The sequence below is a fragment of the Staurois parvus genome, unplaced genomic scaffold (genome assembly GCF_062004578.1).
Source record: "Staurois parvus isolate SC_StPar_1 unplaced genomic scaffold, SC_StPar_1.0 ptg000721l, whole genome shotgun sequence".
Classification (NCBI taxonomy): Eukaryota; Metazoa; Chordata; class Amphibia; order Anura; family Ranidae; genus Staurois; species Staurois parvus.
In genome coordinates this window covers 535591-559131 of record NW_028318517.1, presented here as the reverse complement: position 1 = coordinate 559131, position 23541 = coordinate 535591, and the positions used below count along the sequence as shown (strand labels likewise).

General features: G+C 45.5%; 1 protein-coding gene across 1 annotated transcript in view; it reads right to left on the bottom strand.

Annotated features, from left to right (window-relative positions):
* Nucleotides 1–23541, bottom strand: part of LOC149445402 (uncharacterized) — a 135371-nt gene that overhangs the window by 66981 nt on the left and 44849 nt on the right. The window contains exons 3-4 of the mRNA XM_089653815.1: nucleotides 16507–16854; nucleotides 11552–12013 (exon numbers count right to left, since the gene is read on the bottom strand). Coding sequence (XP_089509941.1) covers nucleotides 11552–12013; nucleotides 16507–16854 — 810 coding nt within the window. The remainder of the gene's footprint in view (nucleotides 1–11551; nucleotides 12014–16506; nucleotides 16855–23541) is intronic.

The window sequence follows — 23541 nt, the reverse complement described above, 5'->3', positions numbered from 1 at the left end:
CAACAGGGAAAAAGTTCTCCTGTCTGGAGTGCGGGAAATGTTTCCATCATGAATACCGTCTTAATATGCATATAAGATCTCACACAGGAGAGAAGCCATATTCCTGTCCTGAGTGCGGGAAATGTTTTTCAGTGAAGTCCAGTCTTTACAGACATCAGAGATCTCACACAGGGGAGAAGCCATATTCCTATTCTGAGTGCGGAAAATGTTTTCCAGAGAAGTCCAGTCTGCACAAACATCAGAAATCTCTCAAGGGGGAGAAGCCATTTTCCTGTCCTGAGTGCGGGAAATGTTTTTCAGTGAAGTCTCATCTTTCCAGGCATCAGACATGTCACACAGGGGAGAAGCCGTATTCTTGTCCTGAGTGTGGGAAATGTTTTTCACAAAAGTCCAGTCTGCACAAACATCAGAGATCTCACACAGGGGAGAAGCCGTATTCTTGTCCTGAGTGTGGGAAATGTTTTTCACAGAAGTCCAGTCTGCACAAACATCAGATGTCTCACACGGGGGAGAAGCCATTTTCCTGTCCTGAGTGCGGGAAATGTTTTTCACTGAAGTCCCATCTTTCGAGGCATCAGACATCTCACATGGGGGAGAAGCCGTATTCTTGTTCTGAGTGCGGGAAATGTTTTTCATTGAAGTCCTATCTTTACAGACACCAGAAATTTCACACAGGAGAGAAGCCGTATTCCTGTTCTGAGTGCGGGAAATGTTTTTCAGAGAAGTCCAGTCTGCACAAGCATCAGAGATCTCACACGGGGGAAAAACCATATTCTTGTCCTGATTGCGGGAAATGTTTTTCACAGAAGTCCAGTGTGCACAAACATCAGAGATCTCATACGGGGGAGAAGCCGTATTCTTGTCCTGAGTGTGGGAAATGTTTTTCACAGATGTCTCATCTTCACAAACATCAGAGATCTCACACAGGGGAGAAGCCGTATTCTTGTCCTGAGTGCAGGAAATTTTTTTCAGAGAAGTCAAGTCTTTACAGCCATCAGAGATCTCACACAGGGGAGAAGCCGTATTCCTGTCTTGAGTGCGGGAATTGTTTTTCACAAAAGTCCAGTCTTCACACACATCAGAGACTGCACACGGGGGAGAAGCCGTATTCCTGTCCTGAGTGCGGGAAATGTTTTTCACAGAAGTCCTATCTTTACACACATCAGAGATTGCACACAGGGAAAACGTCACTTTTCTGTTCTGAGTGCTGGAAATGTTTTGTAAATCAGGCAGATCTTGTCAAGCATCAAAGATCTTACAAAAGGGAAAAGCTGTATTCCCGTCCAGAGTGTGGGAAAAGTTTTTCAGAAAAGTCCAATCTTTACAAACATCAGAGATCTCACATGGGGGAGAAGCCACTTTCCTGTCCTGAGTGAGGGAAATGTTCCTCACTGAAGTCCTGTCCTCCTGTACATCAGGGGTCCCACACAACCATGGAGGTGTATTAGTGCCTTGATTGCGGGAAATGTCTTCTAGATGAATGTTGCTGGACATCCCAGCTCTCATGTGGGGAAGAAGCACACCCTGATATACACCTCAGATATACTCCATGGCTGATCTTCATCATGGAAGAAACCGTTCATAAGGAGATCAGAGGTCCCCAAAGACATGGATGAAGTGTGGGACCAGGTTGGCTATTGATATCAGCAGAAGAATAAAAATGGAGTCCTGCCCTGTGATTGGCTGAGTACATTTTGTGGTGGGAGATTTCACAAACACTTGGAGGTCTATGGAGAACAATGTTGGATGGATGTGACCGGCATTCTCCAGCAGGGAGGAGTTTTGGGTGTATTTTATTTCTTATGATCATTGGCTCCATCTAGTGGCCATAACATCATATTGGGCTAATTTTACTGATGGAGATATTTCAGAAAAATCACCTCATTGTGGCCACTAGATGGAGCTGGAGATCATAGGAAATCACTGTGTTACTTAACATACAGCAGGATGTTGTCACAGCTGGAGGAATGATTGTCTCATTGGTCCAATGAATGTTCTATAAATACAGCCCTTGGTTTCCTTCATCAGACACGCCCCCATACTAATCGCTGAGGTCACACTCCCGCACTCTGAGGTCACGCTCCCGCACCCTGAGGTCACGCTCCCGCACCCTGAGGTCACACTCCCGCACTCTGAGGTCACACTCCCGCACCCTGAGGTCACACTCCCGCACCCTGAGGTCACACTCCCGCACTCTGAGGTCACACTCCCGCACTCTGATGTCATACTCCCACACCCTGAGGTCACACTCTGAGGTCATACTCCCGCACTCTGAGGTCATACTCCCGCACCCTGAGGTCACACTCTGAGGTCACACTCCCACACTCTGAGGTCATACTCCCGCACCCTGAGGTCATACTCCCGCACCCTGAGGTCATACTCCCGCACTCTGAGGTCATACTCCCGCACCCTGAGGTCACACTCCCGCACCCTGAGGTCACACTCCCGCACTCTGAGGTCACACTCCCGCACTCTGAGGTCACACTCCCGCACTCTGAGGTCATACTCCCGCACCCTGAGGTCACACTCTGAGGTCACACTCCCACACTCTGAGGTCATACTCCCGCACCCTGAGGTCATACTCCCGCACCCTGAGGTCATACTCCCGCACCCTGAGGTCACACTCTGAGGTCACACTCCCGCACCCTGAGGTCACACTCTGAGATCACACTCCCGTACCCTGAGGTCACACTCCCGCACTCTGAGACAGATAAAACTTTATTTTGGTGGTATTTATTCAACGCTGGAATTTTTATTTTTTGCTATATAAATTAAAATGTCCAAAAATTTGGAAAATAAAATGTTTTTCTTATAAAATTTTGCAAATAAATAATCTTTCTTCATAAATCGGCCAAAATGTATTCAGATATCTTTTTAGTAAAAAAAAAACAAATTAGTTTATAACCAAAAATTATAATTTTTCAAAAAAAATTTTTACATTTTTATTTTTTTTATATATTATTATTTATGGGTTTTTTTACACCCATAAAGGCTGTAACAGCAATAATTTCACCTTCTCTCTGGCTGCATTCTTGCAGCCATTGAGAAATACTGTGAGAGCTGTGATTGGTCACAGCTTGTCACATGGTACAAGTCTGTTGGGAATAGCCCTGTACCATGTGACCTCGGTGATCATTCACAGATTTCACTAGTTGTAAACAATGATATCAGGAAGTGACATCTTGCTTACTATTGTTCATGTGATCACTTGTCTTCAGTTCACTGATCTTCCTAGTGAATGGCTGTGCAGGGAGGGGGATGTCAGGACAAGTCTGATGATTGGAGGAGAGCAGACTGAGCTCCCAGCAGTTAGAGAACTGACCACGCTGAGCTCTCATGCCTAGTGTGGTCAGTTTTAATAGGAAATCAGAGGGACTGTCAGGATCACCGGGGATCAAATATAAATAGGAGCTAATAGACGTCCCTGACTGTAAGCCCAGCACCCTATGATGATGTGCATTACACGAAACGTGTCAGAGGGGATATAGTTTCTGGACGTCTGACCACCAAGGGCTCTATTTATAGAACGTCTGACCATCACTCAGCTGGTCCAGTCTGGGGAGAGATCACGCAGGCACAGGGAGAACATGCAAACTTCAGGCAGGTATGGCAGTGGTTGGGATTCAAACCAACAACGCCAGTTCTTCTAGGAGGAAGTGCTAACAATTTATATGTTTCTATAAAGGTGATCCCTCCAAGCCCACATTAACCCTCTCACTGCCAGAGCTGTTTCTGCATGATTTTGCACACATGGGAAATGCAGATTTTAGGCCTGAAGATGAGATAAACCCCCAAACATCTATTAGCAGAGGCCCTGGAAAATAAAGTTTTGGTAATTTTCGGGGAATTCCGGATCATCATATACTAAGCAGGATTTGGATCCCGATGGAGAACTTTCACCCCAAGAAAAAATGAGGGTGAGGTCAGCAGAGGAGCCCATAGTAAAGGAGGAAACTCTGAAATGTTTTCTTCAGAAGGTCGGAGTTTACTGGACAAGTGAATGTAAAATACACCATCAACGCGTTTCATGGCTTCAAAGTGTCACTTCATCAGGACAGGTGTAAGAAGACGATATAAAAATAGGGAATGAAGTAACAGTCCAGTATATGGTATTATAAAGACCCGAGTCACATACAATTCATGGACAGGACTGAGATTTATAGCATTCAGGATTTGTATGATGTTAGACAAGGTGAAGAGATATATGGAGAGGATGATCAATACATGGAGAAATCAATCTATTCTATCATAGAAGGGAATCAATAGATCAATCAATGACATCAACCAATCAATAAGATCCATTTCATGGGATAGATTTATCATTCTGTGCACTGGTTATGTTGGAGGATCAAACCGTGATCACTGGATATTGGAAACATTCCTATTGATCTGATGATTGCTGGCATGGATTCCTGATTGATTATTGCTGGGAATAAAGTCCAATAAACACGCAGATTTGATGGGATTATTGATAGAAAAATCTCTTCATATTCCATGGAATAAATATGTGTAGAATAGTTTGGATTTGATGGAATAAATCTCTATAAAAAGACTTTGTGGGGTTTGTTGGTTCTTTTCTATTCCTCTCTAGGTCTGGATTTCAGGAAGAAGAAACAATTCCTCCAATTTCTAGTGGATGGTGAGGAGGGGAGAGATTTGGGGGAGTTTTGTACATACAGGAGGTAATAGAGAGAATCCGGCTAGTAATTGATGAGAGGAGATTTCACTGGAGAGTTCCATTGGAGAGAATTCAGGGCTGGGGGCGCCGCTGGGGCCTGGAGGGTTCTGATTGGACCACCAGTACATGTGTCATTAATCTGGGGGTGTGCACTGCTGGGCCTGGAGGGATCTGATTGGACCACCAGTACACATGTCATATTAATCTGGGGGTGTGCACTGCTGGGACATGGAGGGTTCTGATTGGACCACCAGTACATGTGTCGTATTTAGAGATGAGCGAATTTTTCAAAAATTCGATTCGGCGAATTCCAGTATGAAATTCGATTCGATGCGAATTAATTCGCTACGAAGTTAACTTATTAAAAGGGTTTCTAGGCTTCAGAGAGCCTTTAAATTAGTGCAGAACACTGTACCTTTAATTTAAATGCCCTTGGAGATGAGGAAGGAGAAGGAGAAGGATGAGAAGAAGGAGAAGGATGAGAAGAAGAAGAAGGATGAGAAGAAGGAGAAGGAGAAGGATGAGAAGAAGGAGAAGGATGAGAAGATGGAGAAGGAGAAGGATGAGAAGAAGGAGAAGGATGAGAAGAAGGAGAAGGATGAGAAGAAGGATGAGAAGAAGGAGAAGGATGAGAAGAAGGAGAAGGATGAGGAGAAGGATGAGAAGAAGGAGAAGGATGAGAAGAAGGAGAAGCAGAAGGAGAAGGATGAGAAGAAGGAGAAGGATGAGAAGAAGGAGAAGGATGAGAAGATGGAGAAGGAGAAGGATGAGAAGAAGGAGAAGGATGAGAAGAAGGAGAAGGATGAGAAGAAGGAGAAGGATGAGAAGAAGGAGAAGGATGAGAAGAAGGAGAAGGATGAGAAGAAGGACAGTTCTGTGACAGTTTCTGTCTATTTCTGACAGTTCTGGGACACTCACTCCATACAGCGGTTGAAACATTGTATCTATTTGTTTCCATAAATGACATTCTGCAGATACACTTTTTGCCGGCTTGGAATTATTCTTATTTTCATCCTACTTCTTCTTCTTCTTCTTCTTCATCCTCATCCTCTTCTTCTTCTTCTGAGGATGAGGATGAAGAAGAAGTAGGATGAAAATAAGATTAATTCCAAGCCGGCAAAAAGTGTATGTGCAGAGCTCCTCTATTTCTGACAGTTCTCTGACAGCTCCTTCACATGTACAGCGGTTGAAACATCTGTATCCTAAATGGAAACTAATAGATACAATGTTTCAACCGCTTTACATGTGTTCCTTCTGTCAGAGAACTGTCAGAAATAGCGGAGCTCACTGCAGGGACACTTTTGCCGGCTGATCGGGAAATATTCGATTCGCGCACCCGAAGTAGGCAAAATTTCGGATTCGACGCGAATCGAATATTTCCTGAAATTCGACTCGAATTCCGGTTCGCCTGGTTCGATTCGCTCATCTCTAGTCGTATTAATCGGGGGGTGTTTGTTTATCATTGGAATGATTCTGGAAAGATGACCTCCAGATGTACACATGGGGGGTGTCCCGGGGGGGTTACAATGTAGAGGGCGGAGAGAGAATACTGTACAGTGTGTAATAATATATTTGGAAAGCTGCCCCTATATACGATGGTGTAAAATCTAGTTGCAGAGCCCCCTACATACAATGGTGTCATAGGGAGTCCTCTTCCTGATCCTGTTCTGGTGACACCCCAAATCTCAGGATTTTATATCACTTTCGGTAATAATTGTAAACAGGACAAATAGAGAGGCTGAATCTCCCTAAAGGAGGCCGAGGCAGCAATAGAAACCAACAGGAAGTCTCATCCCTCTCCACTCTCCAGAAAATCAATGCCTTTAGTTCTTCTGTAAAACAACCCAGTGAAGGGATGGGGGGAGGAAATATGTTTGTCTTTTCCAGAAGGTTGGATGCAGAATACTTTCATGTCCAGCATACTAAATGGGTCCAATACTGGGATCATCTGAGAAAATGTGTTCTGTATTCCTGGGAGGGAGGCACCTATGGGTTGGTGTTTGTAGAAAATGAACACAGTGAGGACAATGGCAAGTGCTGAATGGCAGAGGTGACTGCATGGAGTCTGTAGTGCCAGAAACCTACTCAAATGTATTCCCCTCCCATCCTCTCCATGGTCCTTCCCCACCCCATCTTTTATAGGCTCCTTACCCCCCCCCCAAACTTTCTAGGCTCCTTCCCCTCCCCAAACTCTCTAAGCTCAATTGCCTACAATTCACTCCCATCCTCTCTGGGCTCCTTCCACTCATTGTCCTCTCTAGGCTCATTCCCCTCCCCATCTTTTCTATACTCCTCCCCTACCCATCCTTTCTATGCTCCTTTCCCATTCTCTATACTTTTTTCCCTTCCCTATCCACCCTAGTCTCCTTCTCTCCCATTCTCCTTAGGTTTCTGCCCCCCCCCCCCTCGCCTATCCTCTCTAGGCTCCTTGCCCTCCCCATCCTCTCTAGGCTTCTTCCCCTCCCCCTATCCTCTCTTGGCTCCTTCCCTTCCCATCCTCTCTAGGCTTCTTCCCCTCCCCCTATCCTCTCTTGGCTCCTTCCCCTTCTCTCTAGGCTCCTTCCCCTCCCCCTATCCTCTCTTGGCTCCTTCCCTTCCCATCCTCTCTAGGCTTCTTCCCCTCCCCCTATCCTCTCTTGGCTCCTTCCCTTCCCATCCTCTCTAGGCTTCTTCCCCTCCCCCTATCCTCTCTTGGCTCCTTCCCCTTCTCTCTAGGCTCCTTCCCCTCCCCCTATCCTCTCTTGGCTCCTTCCCTTCCCATCCTCTCTAGGCTTCTTCCCCTCCCCCTATCCTCTCTTGGCTCCTTCCCTTCCCATCCTCTCTAGGCTTCTTCCCCTCCCCCTATCCTCTCTTGGCTCCTTTCCCTTCCCATCCTCTCTAGACTCCTTCCACTCCTCATCCTCATTAGGCTCATTCCCCTCTCCATGCTGTCTAGGCTTCTTCCGCACTCCATCCTCTATAGGCTCCTCCTTCCCATCCTCTATAGGCTCCTCCTTCCCATCCTCTCTATGCTCCTTCTCCTCCCTATCCTCTTTAGGCTCCTTCCCATCCTCTCTAGGCCTCTTCCTTTCTAGGCTCCTTCCCCTACTCATACTCTCTAGGCTCCATCCTCTTTCGCATCCTCTCTAGGTTCCTTCCCCTCCCCATCCTCTCTAGGATCCTATTACTCCTCAGCCTTTCTAGGCTCCCATTCCCCCTAGGCTCCATTCCCTCCCCATCTTATCTAGGCTCCTTCCCCTCCCCATCTTATCTAGGCTCCCCCTCCCCATCTTATCTAGGCTCCTTCCCCTCCCCATCCTTTCTAGGCTCCTTCCCCTCCCCATCCTTTCTAGGCTCCTTCCCCTCCAGATCTTATCTAGGCTCCTTCCCCTCCCCATCTTATCTAGGCTCCTTCCCCTCCCCATCCTTTCTAGGCTCCTTCCCCTCCAGATCTTATCTAGGCTCCTTCCCCTCCCCATCTTATCTAGGCTCCTTCCCCTCCCCATCCTTTCTAGGCTCCTTCCCCTCCCCATCCTTTCTAGGCTCCTTCCCTCCAGATCTTATCTAGGCTCCTTCCCCTCCCCATCCTCTCTAGGCTCCTTCTCCTCCCCATTCTCTCTAGGCTCTTTCTCCTTTCTAATCCTCTTTTGGCTCCTTCCCCTCCCCATCCTCTCTAGGCTCCATCCCCTCCCCCTCCTCTCTAGGCTCCCTTCCCTCTCTAGGCTCCTTCTCCTCCTCGTCATCTCTAGGGTCCTTCTCCTCCTTATCCTTTCTAGGCTTCTTCACCTCTCCATCCTTTCTAGGCTTCTTCACCTCCCCATCCTCTCCAGGTTCCTCCTGCTCCCCATCTTCTCTTAGCTCCTTCTGCTTCCCATCCAAGTGCTGTTTGCTAATGCATTGTCTTCCCGCTGCATAGTGGAAGTGTAGAGGTATGCCGTGTAGTCATCCGTGGATGATTAGGTCTGCAAAGAGGTCTAGTGTGTCCGGTGTGCTGTGGGCTGAAGAAGCTCACGTGACTCAGTGGATGAAACACGTTGACATCACAACATCATGACGCCCGCATCCCTGGCATGCAGGCCTCTCCATGCAGCCTCACCACCTGGCCACACCGCTCTGGACACACTAGACCTCTTTGCAGACCTCCTCATCCACAGATGATTACACGGCGTGCCTCTACACTTCCACTATGCAGCGGGAGGACAATGCATTAGCAAACAGCACTTGGATGGGTGAGCAGACTCTGCTTTTTGGACTAAGGCACTAATACACTGCGGGAGTCCCCATTCATGGAAATTGCTTGGCTGAGCTCCACCTGTCTGATGTCCTTGTTCCTATCACTGGCACACAGGGCTCTATCAGTCTCATATTTCTGCTCACCCACTGCCTACTGCACTATCTGTCCTGTCATTATAACCCGCCATCCATATACTGGCAACACTGCTAGTACCACAATTATCCGTGGATGACTACGTGGATTACCCCCTATGGGATCTATATGGGTCTGCCATGTATGTATATGACCTCACTGAGGATTGAGGGACTCTCCTGTGCTGAAAGTGAATGGTGACCGCTGCCTCCTTTGACTCTACAAGTGCCCCGTTCCGTCATCTCTTTACATCCATCTACTGGCTGTCTTTGTGCCAAGTGTGAGATAGCAGCGTGTGGCTTTATCTGATATCTCAGTGACTATCATCTACATATGAGGATACCTGAGGATTGCCCTCCATGACACCACCAGGGTCTATTATACATGTATGTGACCCCCATGAGGACTGATCGGGTCTGCCTCTACTATCAAGGAGCTTGATTCTGCCCGTCCCTTCATCACCTTCCATTGACTACAATGTCCACATTATCTATCCATTCTATTCTATTTCATGTTGTGTCAGTAATAAAAGTCACGGAGGGTTGGGAACCCTGCAAGGGGGGCAGAGATATGTGACTGCCTAGTCCAGCCTTTCTCAGCCAGGGTTCCTCCAAAGGGTTCTAGGGCTTCCTTGTCACTTCATTGGGCTGTATATGGAAGTGTCACCGACCAGCCGTTTCTGGATACACAGCTTTGTCATCATTGCACACACACACAGGATTTTGTTTTTCATTCAATACATTTTTATTATAATTTCACTTTCAACAGGATTGTAAAAATAATCAGGAAATAGTAAAGGAAGAAATCCGATTGGTCAGGAAGATCCCTTGTCTGGAATGTGGGGGCGGAGTCATTATTATTGGTGTACATTACAATAACATTGCTGGGAGGTCTCTTCATTTCTCTGCTCCATACTTCCCGTCTTTATAGAAACGTCTCCTGACATTTGGGGGTCTATTCATAGAATGTGTAGAACCATTCACCTGGTGAAAGTGCATGTCCATTCCTTAGCAGATCCGGAGAGGTAAGTGTGCATGGATGGGGTGTAGGTCAGTCCTTACCCTAGATGAAATCTCTCATACAGACACAATGGGACTCATGGGACTTTATAAAGAGGAACTCCAGAAAAACAGATCAATAAAGATCTTCCAATGTTTTCTTCCCAATCAGCGTAGAAATCATAAAACCCTCCCAGCAGGTGTACAAGGCCATGAAATCTCTCACAAAGTCCATCAATGGACAATTCCTGGACAACAATCACAGTGGGACAGAATTCTGAGCACCATAAGGAGGATCCAGCAGCGTCATCCATCTCCACGCATTTCGTGGTGCAGCGCTCACTTCTTCAGGAGAAATGATTCCTGCTGATCAGAGTATACACCAATAATAAAACAAATGGCGGCAGGACCATCACTGGCTGGATGGAAAGTGGAGCAGGAAAGTGGCGTCAGGTAAGTCTTCCCAGGAGTTCAGTGCTGGGCCAGCTCCCTTGTTTATGGCAGCCGGTGGACATGCTAGTGCTCGGGTCTATGACACTTCCTGCCTACCATGGTAATCCAGCCCCCCTCTGTGTTCTCACTGGATGCCCCCGGGTCTGCCCCCCCATGTGTATGCAGATTGCACAGAACACATTGGAAGGTTTGATTGATGTGATTTTCTGGCGTTCCTCTTTATAAAGTCACATGACCATTCTGTCTGTATGAGAGATTTTATCTCCTGTCCATTCCTTCTCTGTGAATGGGGCTAAAACACCGATGTCATTAGGAGATTTGCTGAGCCGGGGGAATGTTTTCCATCATTACAGAGCATTTCACACTCCATTTATATTCTTCTCCTGATATCAATGGCCAACCCGGTCCCACACTTCATCCATGTCTTTGGGGGCCTCTCATCTCCTTATGAACTGTTTCTTCCATGATGAAGATCAGCCATGGAGTATATCTGAGGTGTATATCAGGGTGTGCTTCTTCCCCACATGATAGCTGGGATGTCCAGCAACATTCATCTAGAAGACATTTCCCGCACTCAAGGTACTAATAAACCTCTAGGGTTGTGTGGGACCCCTGATGTACAGGAAGACAGGACTTCAGTGAGGAACATTTCCCTCACTCAGGACAGGAAAGTGGATTCTGCCCCGTGTGAGATCTCTGATGTTTGTAAAGACTGGACTTCACTGAAAAAAATTTCCCGCACTCAGGACAGGAATACGGCTTTTCCTCCTTGTGAGATCTTTTATGCACATTAAGATGGGATTTAGAACTGAAACATTTCCCGCACTCAGGACAGGAATACGGCTTTTCCCCTGTGTGACATCTCTGATGTGTGTAAAGAGTGGACTTCTCTGAAAAACATTTCCCGCACTCTAGACAGGAATACAGCTTCTCCCCTGTGTGAGATCTCTGATGTTTGTAAAGACTGGACTTCACTGAAAAACATTTCCCGCACTCAGGACAGGATTATGGCTTTTCCTCCTTGTGAGATCTTTTATGCACATTAAGATGGGATTTAGAACTGAAACATTTCCCGCACCCAGGACAGGAATACGGCTTCTCCCCTGTGTGAATTCTCTGATGTTTGTAAAGACTGGACTTCACTGAAAAACATTTCCCGCACTCAGGACAGGAATACGGCTTTTCCCCTGTGTGACATCTCTGATGTGTGTAAACATTGGACTTCTCTGAAAAACATTTCCCGCACTCTAGACAGGAATACGGCTTCTCCCCTGTGTGAGATCTTTTATGCCTATTAAGATGGTATTTAGAACTGAAACATTTCCCGCACTCAGGACAGGAATAAGGCTTTTCCTCCGTGTGAGATCTTTTATGCCTATTAAGATGGTATGTTGAACGGAAACCCTTCCCACACTCAGTACAGGAGAATGTCTTCCCTGTTGGAAGGCCGGCCCGGTCCCGCACAGTCTGAGGTTCCTCAGGATACGAGGAATCCGATGGTCCATCTACACTGGGTGGTGCCGGATGGACATTGGAGGGAGCCGGGTTTTCTCCTGGACTATACTGTGTGATGTCCTCATCTTCTACTTTCCAGTCTGGAGACAAAGTGAGACAATCCTCGGAGGTTTTCCTCATCTCCCGGCCATGGACTAAAATACAAAGACAAAGAGGATTACTAGACAGGAGCTGATTGGTTCCCCCAAACCAGGACTCCGCCCACATCAGGCAGCTTGGTCTCTGAGGAGCTTACAATTCCACCCTCAAGGGAACTAGGAAATGGCTCCTCTGATCTCCTACCAGGTCATTTCTTTATTCATGGACCTTAGTCAGAGAGTGAGGAAACAACCAGAACTGTCTTTTATAGGAGGGACAGTGATGAGGGTCCCCACCCCCTCTATCACTCATCGCCATCTTCCCAAAACAAGAAGTACTGCACTTCCTTATTTAGTCCATGATTTAGTCATGAAGAACAGCGGGGCTGAGCCCCACCAGAGGTCAGAGAGTGAGGATGGGGGGAGAACAACCAAGATGAAGACTGGACTGATCCTGAAGACCACCATCATTGGGGTATTGACTCCTCCCTCATTATCACTTTCTGTTTAAGGGTCCAAAGTTGGAGGATGTTATCACATTATTATCACCATGTAAAAGTCTGTGCTCCAATCACATCATCCGATATAAAATGTCCAGCTGGGAGGAACAAAAGAAAATCCATATTATGTGTATATATAGCAGTGGGGGGAGGGGGAGAGCAGAAGTCAGGACTATGTAATGTACAACATAGAGTATATAGTGCAGGGGTCAGGAGTATGTAATGTACAACATAGAGTATATAGTGCAGGGGTCAGGAGTATGTAATGTATAACATAGAGCATATAGTGCAGGGGTCAGGAGTATGTAATGTACAACATAGAGTATATAGTGCAGGGGTCAGGAGAATGTAATGTGCAACATAGAGTATATAGTGCAGGGGTCAGGAGTATGTAATGTACAACATAGAGTGTATAGTGCAGGGGTCAGGAGTATGTAATGTACAACATAGAGTATATAGTGCAGGGGTCAGGAGAATGTAATGTGCAACATAGAGTATATAGTGCAGGGGTCAGGAGTATGTAATGTACAACATAGAGTATATAGTGCAGGGGTCAGGAGAATGTAATGTGCAACATAGAGTATATAGTGCAGGGGTCAGGAGTATGTAATGTACAACATAGAGTATATAGTGCAGGGGTCAGGAGAATGTAATGTGCAACATAGAGTATATAGTGCAGGGGTCAAGAGTATGTAATGTACAACAGAGTATATAGTGCAGGGGTCAGGAGAATGTAATGTGCAACATAGAGTATATAGTGCAGGGGTCAGGAGTATGTAATGTAGAACAGAGTATATAGTGCAGGGGTCAGGAGTATGTAATGTACAACATAGAGTATATAGTGCAGGGGTCAGGAGAATGTAATGTGCAACATAGAGTATATAGTGCAGGGGTCAGGAGTATGTAATGTACAACATAGAGTGTATAGTGCAGGGGTCAGGAGTATGTAATGTACAACAGAGTATATAGTGCAGGGGTCAGGAGAATGTAATGTGCAACATAGAGTATATAGTGCAGGGGTCAGGAGTATGTAATGTAGAACAGAGTATATAGTGCAGAAGTCAGGAGTATGTAATGTAGAACAGAGTATATAGTGTAGGGGTCAGGAGTATGTAATGTACAACATAGAGTATATAGTGCAGGGGTCAGGAGTATGTAATGTACAACATAGAGTATATAGTGCAGTGGTCAGGAGTACGTAATGTACAACAGAGTATATAGTGCAGGGGTCAGGAGTATGTAATGTACAACATAGAGTATATATTGCAGGGGTCAGGAGTATGTAATGCACAACAGAATATATAGTGCGGAGGTCAGGAGTATGTAATGTACAACATAGAGTATATAGTGCAGTGGTCAGGAGTACGTAATGTACAACAGAGTATATAGTGCAGGGGTCAGGAGAATGTAATGTACAAAATAGAGTATATATTGCAGGGGTCAGGAGTATGTAATGTACAACAGAGTACAGGTGAAATTAAAAAAATTAGAATAAGGTGCATCCATTCATTTATTTCAGTGCAGCAACTTAAAAGGTGACACTAATATATGAGACTCATTACATGCAAAGCAAGATAGTTCCAGCCGTGATTTGTCATCATTGTGATGATTATGGCTTACAGCTCATGAAAACCCCAAATCCACAATCTCAGAAAATGAGAATATTCCATGCAATCAATAAAACACGGATTGTACATAGAACAATATCGGACCTCTGAGGAGTATAAGCTGCATATGTACTCAGTACTTGGTTTGGGCCCCTTTTGCAGCAATTACTGCCTCAATGCGGCGTGGCATGGAAGCTATCAGCCTGTGGCACTGCTGAGGTGTTATGGAAGACCAGGATGCTTCAATAGCGGCCTTCAGCTCTTCTGCATTGTTCGGTCTCATGTCTCTCATCTTTCTCTTGGCAATGCCCCATAGATTCTCTATGGGGTTCAGGTCAGGCGACTTTGCTGGCCAATCAAGCACAGTAATCCCACGGTCATTGAACCAGGTTGTGGTGCTTTTGGCAGTGTGGGCGGTGCCAAGTCCTGCTGGAAAATGAAGTCAGCATCCCCATAAAGCTGGTCTGTGGAAGGAAGCATGAAGTGCTCCAAAATCTCCTGGTAGACGGCTGCGGTGACCCTGGACTTAATGAAGCACAGTGGGCCAACACCAGCAGATGACATGGCTCCCCAAATCAACACAGACTGTGGAAACTTCACACTGGACTTCAAGCATCTTGTAGTGTGTGCCTCTCCATTCTTCCTCCATACTCGGGGTCCTTGGGCCTCTCCATTCTTCCTCCATACTCGGGGTCCTTGGGCCTCTCCATTCTTCCTCCATACTCGGGGTCCTTGGGCCTCTCCATTCTTCCTCCATACTCGGGGTCCTTGTGCCTCTCCATCCTTCCTCCATACTCGGGGTCCTTGGCCCTCTCCATTCTTCCTCCATACTCGGGGTCCTTGAGCCTCTCCATTCTTCCTCCATACTCGGGGTCCTTGGGCCTCTCCATTCTTCCTCCATACTCGGGGTCCTTGTGCCTCTCCATTCTTCCTCCATACTCGGGGTCCTTGGGCCTCTCCATTCTTCCTCCATACTCGGGGTCCTTGGGTCTCTCCATTCTTCCTCCATACTCGGGGTCCTTGGGCCTCTCCATTCTTCCTCCATACTCGGGGTCCTTGGGCCTCTCCATTCTTCCTCCATACTCGGGGTCCTTGGTTTCTAAATGAGATGCAGAAGTTGCTCTCATCAGAAAAGAGGACTTTGGACCACTGAGCAGCAGACCAGGTCTGTTTTTCTTTAGCCCAGGTAAGACGCTTCTGACGTTTGTTGTTCAGGAGCGGCTTGACAACAGGAATACGACATTTGAAGCCCATGTCCAGGATCTGTCTGTGTGTGGTGGCTCTTGATGCACTGACTCCAGCCTCAGTCCACTCCTTGTGAAGGTCCCCAACACTTTTGAATGGCCTTTTCCTGACAATCCTCTCCAGGCTGCGGTCATCCCTGCTGCTTGTGCACCTTTTTCTTCCACACTTTTCCCTTCCACATAACTTTCTATTAATGTGCTTTGATACAGCACTTTGGGAACATCCAACTTCTTCTGCAATTCCCTTTTGAGGCTTTCCCTCCTTATGGAGGGTGTCAGTGATGGTGTCAGGTCAGCAGTCTTTCCCATGATTGTGATTCCTACTGAACCAGACTGAGAGACCATTTAAAGGCTCAGGAACCCTTTGCAGGTGTTATGGCTGAATGAGCTGATTAGAGTGGGACACTTTGAGCCGAGATTATTCCACCTTTTCAAAATATTCTCATTTTCTGAGATTGTGGATTTGGGGTTTTCATGAGCTGTAAGCCATAATCATCACAATGATGACAAATCACGGCTGGAACTATCTTGCTTTGCATGGAATGAGTCTCATATATTAGTTTCACCTTTTAATTGCTGCACTGAAATAAATGAATGAATGAATGCACCATATTCTCATTTTTTGAGTTTCACCTGTATCTGAGGTGTATATCAGGGTGTGCTTCTTCCCCACATGAGACCTGGGATGTCCAGCAACATTCATCTAGAAGACATTTCCCGCACTCAAGGCACTAATACACCTCCAGGGTTGTGTGGGACCCCTGATGTACAGGAGGACAGGACTTCAGTGAGGAACATTTCCCACACTCAGGACAGGAATACGGCTTCTCCCCCGTGTGAGATCTCTGATGTTTGGAAAGATTGGACCTCCATAAAAAACATTTCCCGCACTCAGGACAGGAATATGGCTTGTCCCCCGTGTGAGATCTCTGATGTGTGTGCAGACTAGACGTACGAGGAAAAACATTTCCCACACTCAGGACAGGAATATGACTTTTCCCTTGTGTGAGATCTCTCATGTGTGTGAAGACTGGACTTGTCTGAAAAACATTTCCCGCACTCTGTACAGGAATACGGCTTCTCACCTGTATGAAATCGCTGATGTCTATAAAGATTGGACTTCTGTGAAAAACATTTCCCGCACTCAGGACAGGAATACGGCTTCTCCCCCGTGTGAGATCTTTTATGCCTATTAAGATGGTATGTAGAACTAAACCTCTTCCCACACTCGGTACAAGAGAAGCTCTTCCCTGTTGGAAGGCCATCCTGGTCCCGCACAGTCTGAGGTTCCTCAGGATACGAGGAATCCGATGGTCCATCTACACTGGGTGGTGCCGGATGGACATTGGAGGGAGCCGGGTTTTCTCCTGGACTATACTGTGTGATGTCCTCATCTTCTACTTTCCAGTCTGGAGACAAAGTGAGACAATCCTCGGAGGTTTTCCTCATCTCCCGGCCATGGACTAAAATACAAAGACAAAGAGGATTACTAGACAGGAGCTGATTGGTTCCCCCAAACCAGGACTCCGCCCACATCAGGCAGCTTGGTCTCTGAGGAGCTTACAATTCAACCCTCAAGGGAACTAGGAAATGGCTCCTCTGATCTCCTACCAGGTCATTTCTTTATTCATGGACCTTAGTCAGAGAGTGAGGAAACAACCAGAACTGTCTTTTATAGGAGGGACAGTGATGAGGGGATTATAGGACGAGGGTCCCCACCCCCTCTATCACTCATCGCCATCTTCCCAACACAAGAAGTACTGCACTTCCTTATTTAGTCCATGATTTAGTCATGAAGAACAGCGGGGCTGAGCCCCACCAGAGGTCAGAGAGTGAGGATGGGGGGAGAACAACCAAGATGAAGACTGGACTGATCCTGAAGACCACCATCATTGGGGTATTGACTCCTCCCTCATTATCACTTTCTGTTTAAGGGTCCAAAGTTGGAGGATGTGATCACATTATTATCACCATGTAAAAGTCTGTGCTCCAATCACATCATCCGATATAAAATGTCCAGCTGGGAGGAAATGGGTGTAACAAAAGAGAATCCATATTATGTGTATATATAGCAGTGGGGGGAGGGGGAGAGCAGAAGTCAGGAGTATAGAATGTACAACATAGAGTATATAGTGCAGGGGTCAGGAGTATGTAATGTACAACATAGAGTATATAGTGCAGGGGTCAGGAGAATGTAATGTACAACATGGAGTATATAGTGCAGGGGTCAGGAGTATGTAATGTACAACATAGAGTATATAGTGCAGGGGTCAGGAGTATGTAATGTGCAACATAGAGTATATAGTGCAGGGGTCAGGCGTATGTAATGTACAACATAGAGTATATAGTGCAGGGGTCAGGAGTATGTAATGTACAACATGGAGTATATAGTGCAGGGTCAGGAGTATGTAATGTACAACATGGAGTATATAGTGCAAGGGTCAGGAGTATGTAATGTACAACATAAAATATATAGTGCAGGGGTCAAGAGAATGTAATGTACAACATAGAGTATATAGTGCAGTGGTCAAGAGAATGCAATGTACAACAGAGTATATTGTGTAGGGGTCAGGAGTATGTAATGTACAACATATAGTATATATTGCATAGTGTCAGGTGTATGTAATGTACAACATAGAGTATATAGTGCAGGGGTCAGGATTATGTAATGTACAACAGAGTATATAGTGTAGAGGTCAGGAGTATGTAATATATCACATATAGTATATATTGCATAGTGTCAGGATTATGTAATGTACAACAGAGTATATAGTGCAGGGGTCAGTAGAATGTAATGTACAACACAGTTTATAGTGCAGTGGTCAGGAGAATGAAATGTGCAACATAGTATATAGTGCAGGAGTGAGGAGAGTGTAATGTATAACAGAGTATATAGTGAAGGGGTCAGGAGTATGTAATGCACAACAGAGTATATAGTGAAGGGGTCAGGAGTCTGTAATGCACAACAGAGTATATAGTGAAGGGGTCAGGAGTATGTAATGCACAACAGAGTATATAGTGAAGGGGTCAGGAGTATGTAATGCACAACAGAGTATATAGTGAAGGGGTCAGGAGTATGTAATGCACAACAGAGTATATAGTGAAGGGGTCAGGAGTATGTAATGTACAACATAGAGTATATAGTGAAGGGGTGTGACATAAATGTACAGATTTGAGTAGCTGAGATGTGACCTGTAGCAATATGTAATTGTAAATTTAATTAATTCCTTGTCATTAAAGAAACATTCAGGCAGGTATTCAGAGACAGATGGTCATCAATTAGCATCTGAAGGGACAGAGCTTCCTCTGGAAGTGACACCTGGGTGCCAATAAGATTTGCCACCTTCCTGAAGTTTAAAAAAAGGAGAGCGGACGTTTTGGCTTCATGACACCAGGGGGGCGCCAATCTGTCTGGGGAGCCATGACAAATATACACAGATCAAAAGGAGTAGATTTCATCTCTCATAAAAGCTAAAATATTAGTTGCAGGGAGATGAAAATAATTCCACCTGATGGGGCACTCTGTAGGCTACATCGGCAGTTAAAAACCGTATTGTGGCTTATGTATTATGCCAGGAAAAGGTTATATGGCACTGGCGTGTGATAGTGGAACATTGATTGGTACTGTTGCGATCAGACTAATGCGCTGGTGTTGGAAATTTAATCCCCGACTTGGTGATTCAAACCGTTCTTGGTCCGATCGACTTTGGGCATTCCAGTACACAGAGTGTTCTGTGGGCGGGTACAGGAACACCCCCCAGAGTCAATTGGCCAAGAACTAATGTCCCGCCTACATCCATATTCCCATAAATTGAGGACCCGGGAATATGGACATTGTGATTCGTATGGAGCGGGTTCAATCGACTTACGGATTACGGACTTTTTCTAACTTGCTCCAGTCACAGAGTAAATCTTGGTAAAAGTTTTATTTCTGTTTTTTATTCCCTTTTATTTTATAGTGAATAGTCAATTGTGCGTCTTCTTGTATTTTCTGTAACTTTTTATACTTTGTACATATTTTATGCTCCGCCCACTTTTGGGAAATTAAATCTTAAACTTAATTAGTGACTTCTGGGTACTTAAGCTCTGGCTCATATCTCCAGAGAGATTAGATTGGAGAGATTAGATTGTATTGTATTGTAGTGTCTTTATATGCTCGGTCAAGTTTATTGGCAATCTGTATGAAATTGCACTGTGTGTGGGCAGATTGCGTGCAGATTGTAAAGGTAACAGATCTGCCAGATGGAGATCTGTGTGTGTGGGGTGTCCCAACAGACTGTTCTGCGGATAAACTGTTGGGTGGTGGCAGGCTACCTTTTGTGGTGTGTCTGGTGTGAGGGGGGGTGGACAGTGGAAGAGTGATTAACACCGGGGTTCTAGCTGTAGGATAGCTGGAGGGATCCTAGAATGGTGTGCGATTGCTAAGCTGCTCCTCAACCCTAATCAGTGCACCAGATTGTATATAAGATTCGTATCTGCCCATGTGTGGTCAGCCAGCTGCAGTTGAGTCTCCCTCTGGTGGTGGCCAAGAGGTAATGCGGGCTGTGAAAGTATATCACGGCTGGACTTATATACAGTTTTAGATATTCAAAGTTCAGTCCCCTTTATTCCCTCTTACCCCAAGGCAGGGCCACATGTGCGCGCCTCGGTTAGCTTTTTGCTGTGGGCGTGTCCATGTGGGTGGACCGTGACAGATTTAAGTCTGATTATAGACAAATCTTATTGGCACCCAGGTGTCACTTCCAGAGGAAGATCTGTCCCTTCAGATGCTAATTGATGGCCATCTTTCTCTGAATACCTGACTGAATATTACTTTAAATGACAAGGAATGAACTAAATTTACGATTACATATTGCTACAGGTCACATCTCAGCTACTCAATTCTGTACATTCATGTCACAAGGGGTCAGAAGAATGCAATGTACAACATAAAATATATAGTGCAGGGGTTAGGAATATGTAATGTACAACACAGAGTATATAGTGCAGGGGTCAGGAGTATGTAATGTACAACATAGAGTATATAGTGCAGGGGTCAGGAGTGTGTAATGTACAACATAGAGTACATAATGCAGGGGTCAGGAGTACGTAATGTACAACATACAGTATATAGTGCAGGGGTCAGGAATATGTAATGTACAACAGAGAGTATATAGTGCAGGGGTCAGGTGTATATAATGTACAACATAGAGTATATAGTGCAGGGGTCAGGAGTATGTAATGTACAACATAGAGTATATAGTGCAGGGTTAGGTGTATATAATGTACAACATAGAGTATATAGTGCAGGGGTCAGGAGTATGTAATGTACAACATAGAGTATATAGTGCAGGGGTCAGGAGTATGTAATGTACAACATAGAGTATATAGTGCAGGGGTCAGGTGTATATAATGTACAACATAGAGTATATAGTGCAGAGGGTCAGGAATATGTAATGTACAACAGAGTATATAGTGCAGGGGTCAGGAGTGTGTAATGTGCAATGCAGATTATATAGTGCAGGGGTCAGGAGTATGTAATGTACAACATAGAGTATATAGTGCAGGGGTCAGGAGTATGTAATGTACAACATAGAGTATTTAGTCCAGGGGTCAGGAGTATGTAATGTACAATGCAGAGTATACAGTGCAGGGGTCAGGAGGATGTAACATACAACATATTGTATACGATACAATTGATAAGACTACAGGGATGTTGAAATTGTATCGCCCGATGCTGGGATATGTAGTTCCGGGCGCTGGGCAGGTAGTTTTGTTTAACCCTTAGCCCTGTTGTGAGCAAGCATTAGGGCTCACCTGTCAGGTCAAAGTATTTGGGCGGCAGCGCTGCCACTGATTGCTTGCACACAGCCTATAGTACTAACCTCCCACCCTCCGCATGAACCTCCCCCCACCTACTGTCTCCCAGGCTCCACTTGCCCATCTGAGGGCCCAGGACCAGTTCACTGCCATTGGCTGGAGGGGGGATCAGACATCTGCTCCCCTCCTTTTCTTGTCCTGACCCAGAAGTGACATTATGATGTCACTTCTGGGTGCCGGTTGAGAGTTTTCCCAGAGGCCGGCAAAGAATACAATGCGGTGCGGTGTGCAGTGCATTACATCCAGGGGAGTACAGGGGAGACATTGGAGGTCTTGCAGACCTTGGATGTCTCAATAAAGAGAACCTGTCATCAAAGTAGTTTATTTAATTGTAAAATATTAAAAGTTCCAGCCAAGCACATAACATCCCCTCAAAAAAAAAAATGAGCCCCCCCACATACACACACGTTAGAATGTAAAAGCACACGCTGGACCGCCTATGCATGAAAACGCTGATTGTGATACATGTTACATATCACCGCACACGCCAGAATGAGAGCGATAATTCTAGCACCACACCTCCTTCGTGCACTACCAGTATTTTATTCTCTGGGGTCTCTGCTTTCAGAAAATATCTCATATTTGGGGGGTTTGTGTCATCTTCAGGCCGAAAATGATTTTTTAAACTTGTGAAGAAAAAACACAAAAACAGCTCTGGCAGTGAAAGGGATAAAGGATAAGCCGGACACTCCCCTTTCCTGAGGAGCAGCCAATCGGTGCTCATTACACTACAATGTCTCTCTCTTCCCTGCTAGTCCTCGGGGGCAGGGCTGGAGACAGGCGGGGGAGGGGAGAAGGAGATATACACCACAATGGTAAAAATATTACATGTTTAAGTCGCCATAAAGCCCCTTTTGATTGTATAACCGACATTCCTAATACGGTTTGGGTTACATTTTATTTTTTATCTGGACAAGTAGATTGGAGCCCAATTTAGTCCGTGGACAAGGAGTTTTTTCAAAAATTTTAACACCCCCGGACTATATAGTATCAGAATGATGTAATGTACAACCTAGATTATATAGTGCAGGGGTCAGGAGGATGTAATGTACAACATAGAGTATATAGTGCAGGGGTCAGGAGTATGTAATGTACAACAGAGTATATAGTGCAGGGGTCAAGAGTATGTAATGTACAACATAGAGTATATAGTGCAGGGGTCAGGAGTATGTAATGTACAACATAGAGTATATAGTGCAGGGGTCAGGAGTATGGAATGTACAACATAGAGTATATAGTGCAGGGGTCAGGAGTAAGTAATGTACAACCTAGATTATATAGTGCAGGGGTCAGGAGGATGTAATGTACAACATAGAGTATATAGTGCAGGGGTCAGGAGTATGTAATGTACAACAGAGTATATAGTGCAGGGGTCAGGAGTATGTAATGTACAACATAGAGTATATAGTGCAGGGGTCAGGAGTATGTAATGTACAACATAGAGTATATAGTGCAGGGGTCAGGAGTATGTAATGTACAACATAGAGTATATAGTGCAGGGGTCAGGAGTATGTAATGTACAACAGAGTATATAGTGCAGGGGTCAGGAATATGTAATGTACAGCATTGACTATATAGTGCAGGGGTCAGGAGTATGTAATGTACAACACAGAGTATATAGTGCAGGGGTCAGGAGTATGGAATGTACAACATGGAGTATATAGTGCAGGGGTCAGGAGTATGTAATGTACAACATAGAGTATATAGTGCAGGGGTCAGGAGTATGTAATGTACAACAGGGTATATAGTGCAGGGGTCAGGAGTATATAATGTACAATATAAATTATACAGTGTAATGGTCAGGACTCATAATATTGTTATTCAGTAATTAAAGGTTCTTAAAGAGTTGCTTGCCTCCCATCTCCTGAGACTGCACTCAGTGACTTGGGTCTGAGACACTACAGACATATCCCTCCACCCGGCACAGCCAGCAGATAACAGAGAAGGTCCCCTGGAGGAGTCAGGCACAAGGCAGGAGACCCCAGTCACATGTCCTGGGTGCCTACATTATGCAATGCTTAGAGTAAAAATCAACATTTTTCTGCCAGCTGAACCCCAGAACCTCCATAAATCCAGTCTAGATACATAAATTGTGTCTGCAGCACAGAGAAGGAAGATTATCCGAGAGAAATCCAGGAATACAGGACGGGGAACACAGCTCAGGAAAGTGACCAGGGGATTACAGGCTGATATCACCCAGTCCCCGCCCTACTCTGGACCAATCAGTGAGCAGTATGGGTGGAGGAATGGATTTAGTGTTCATGA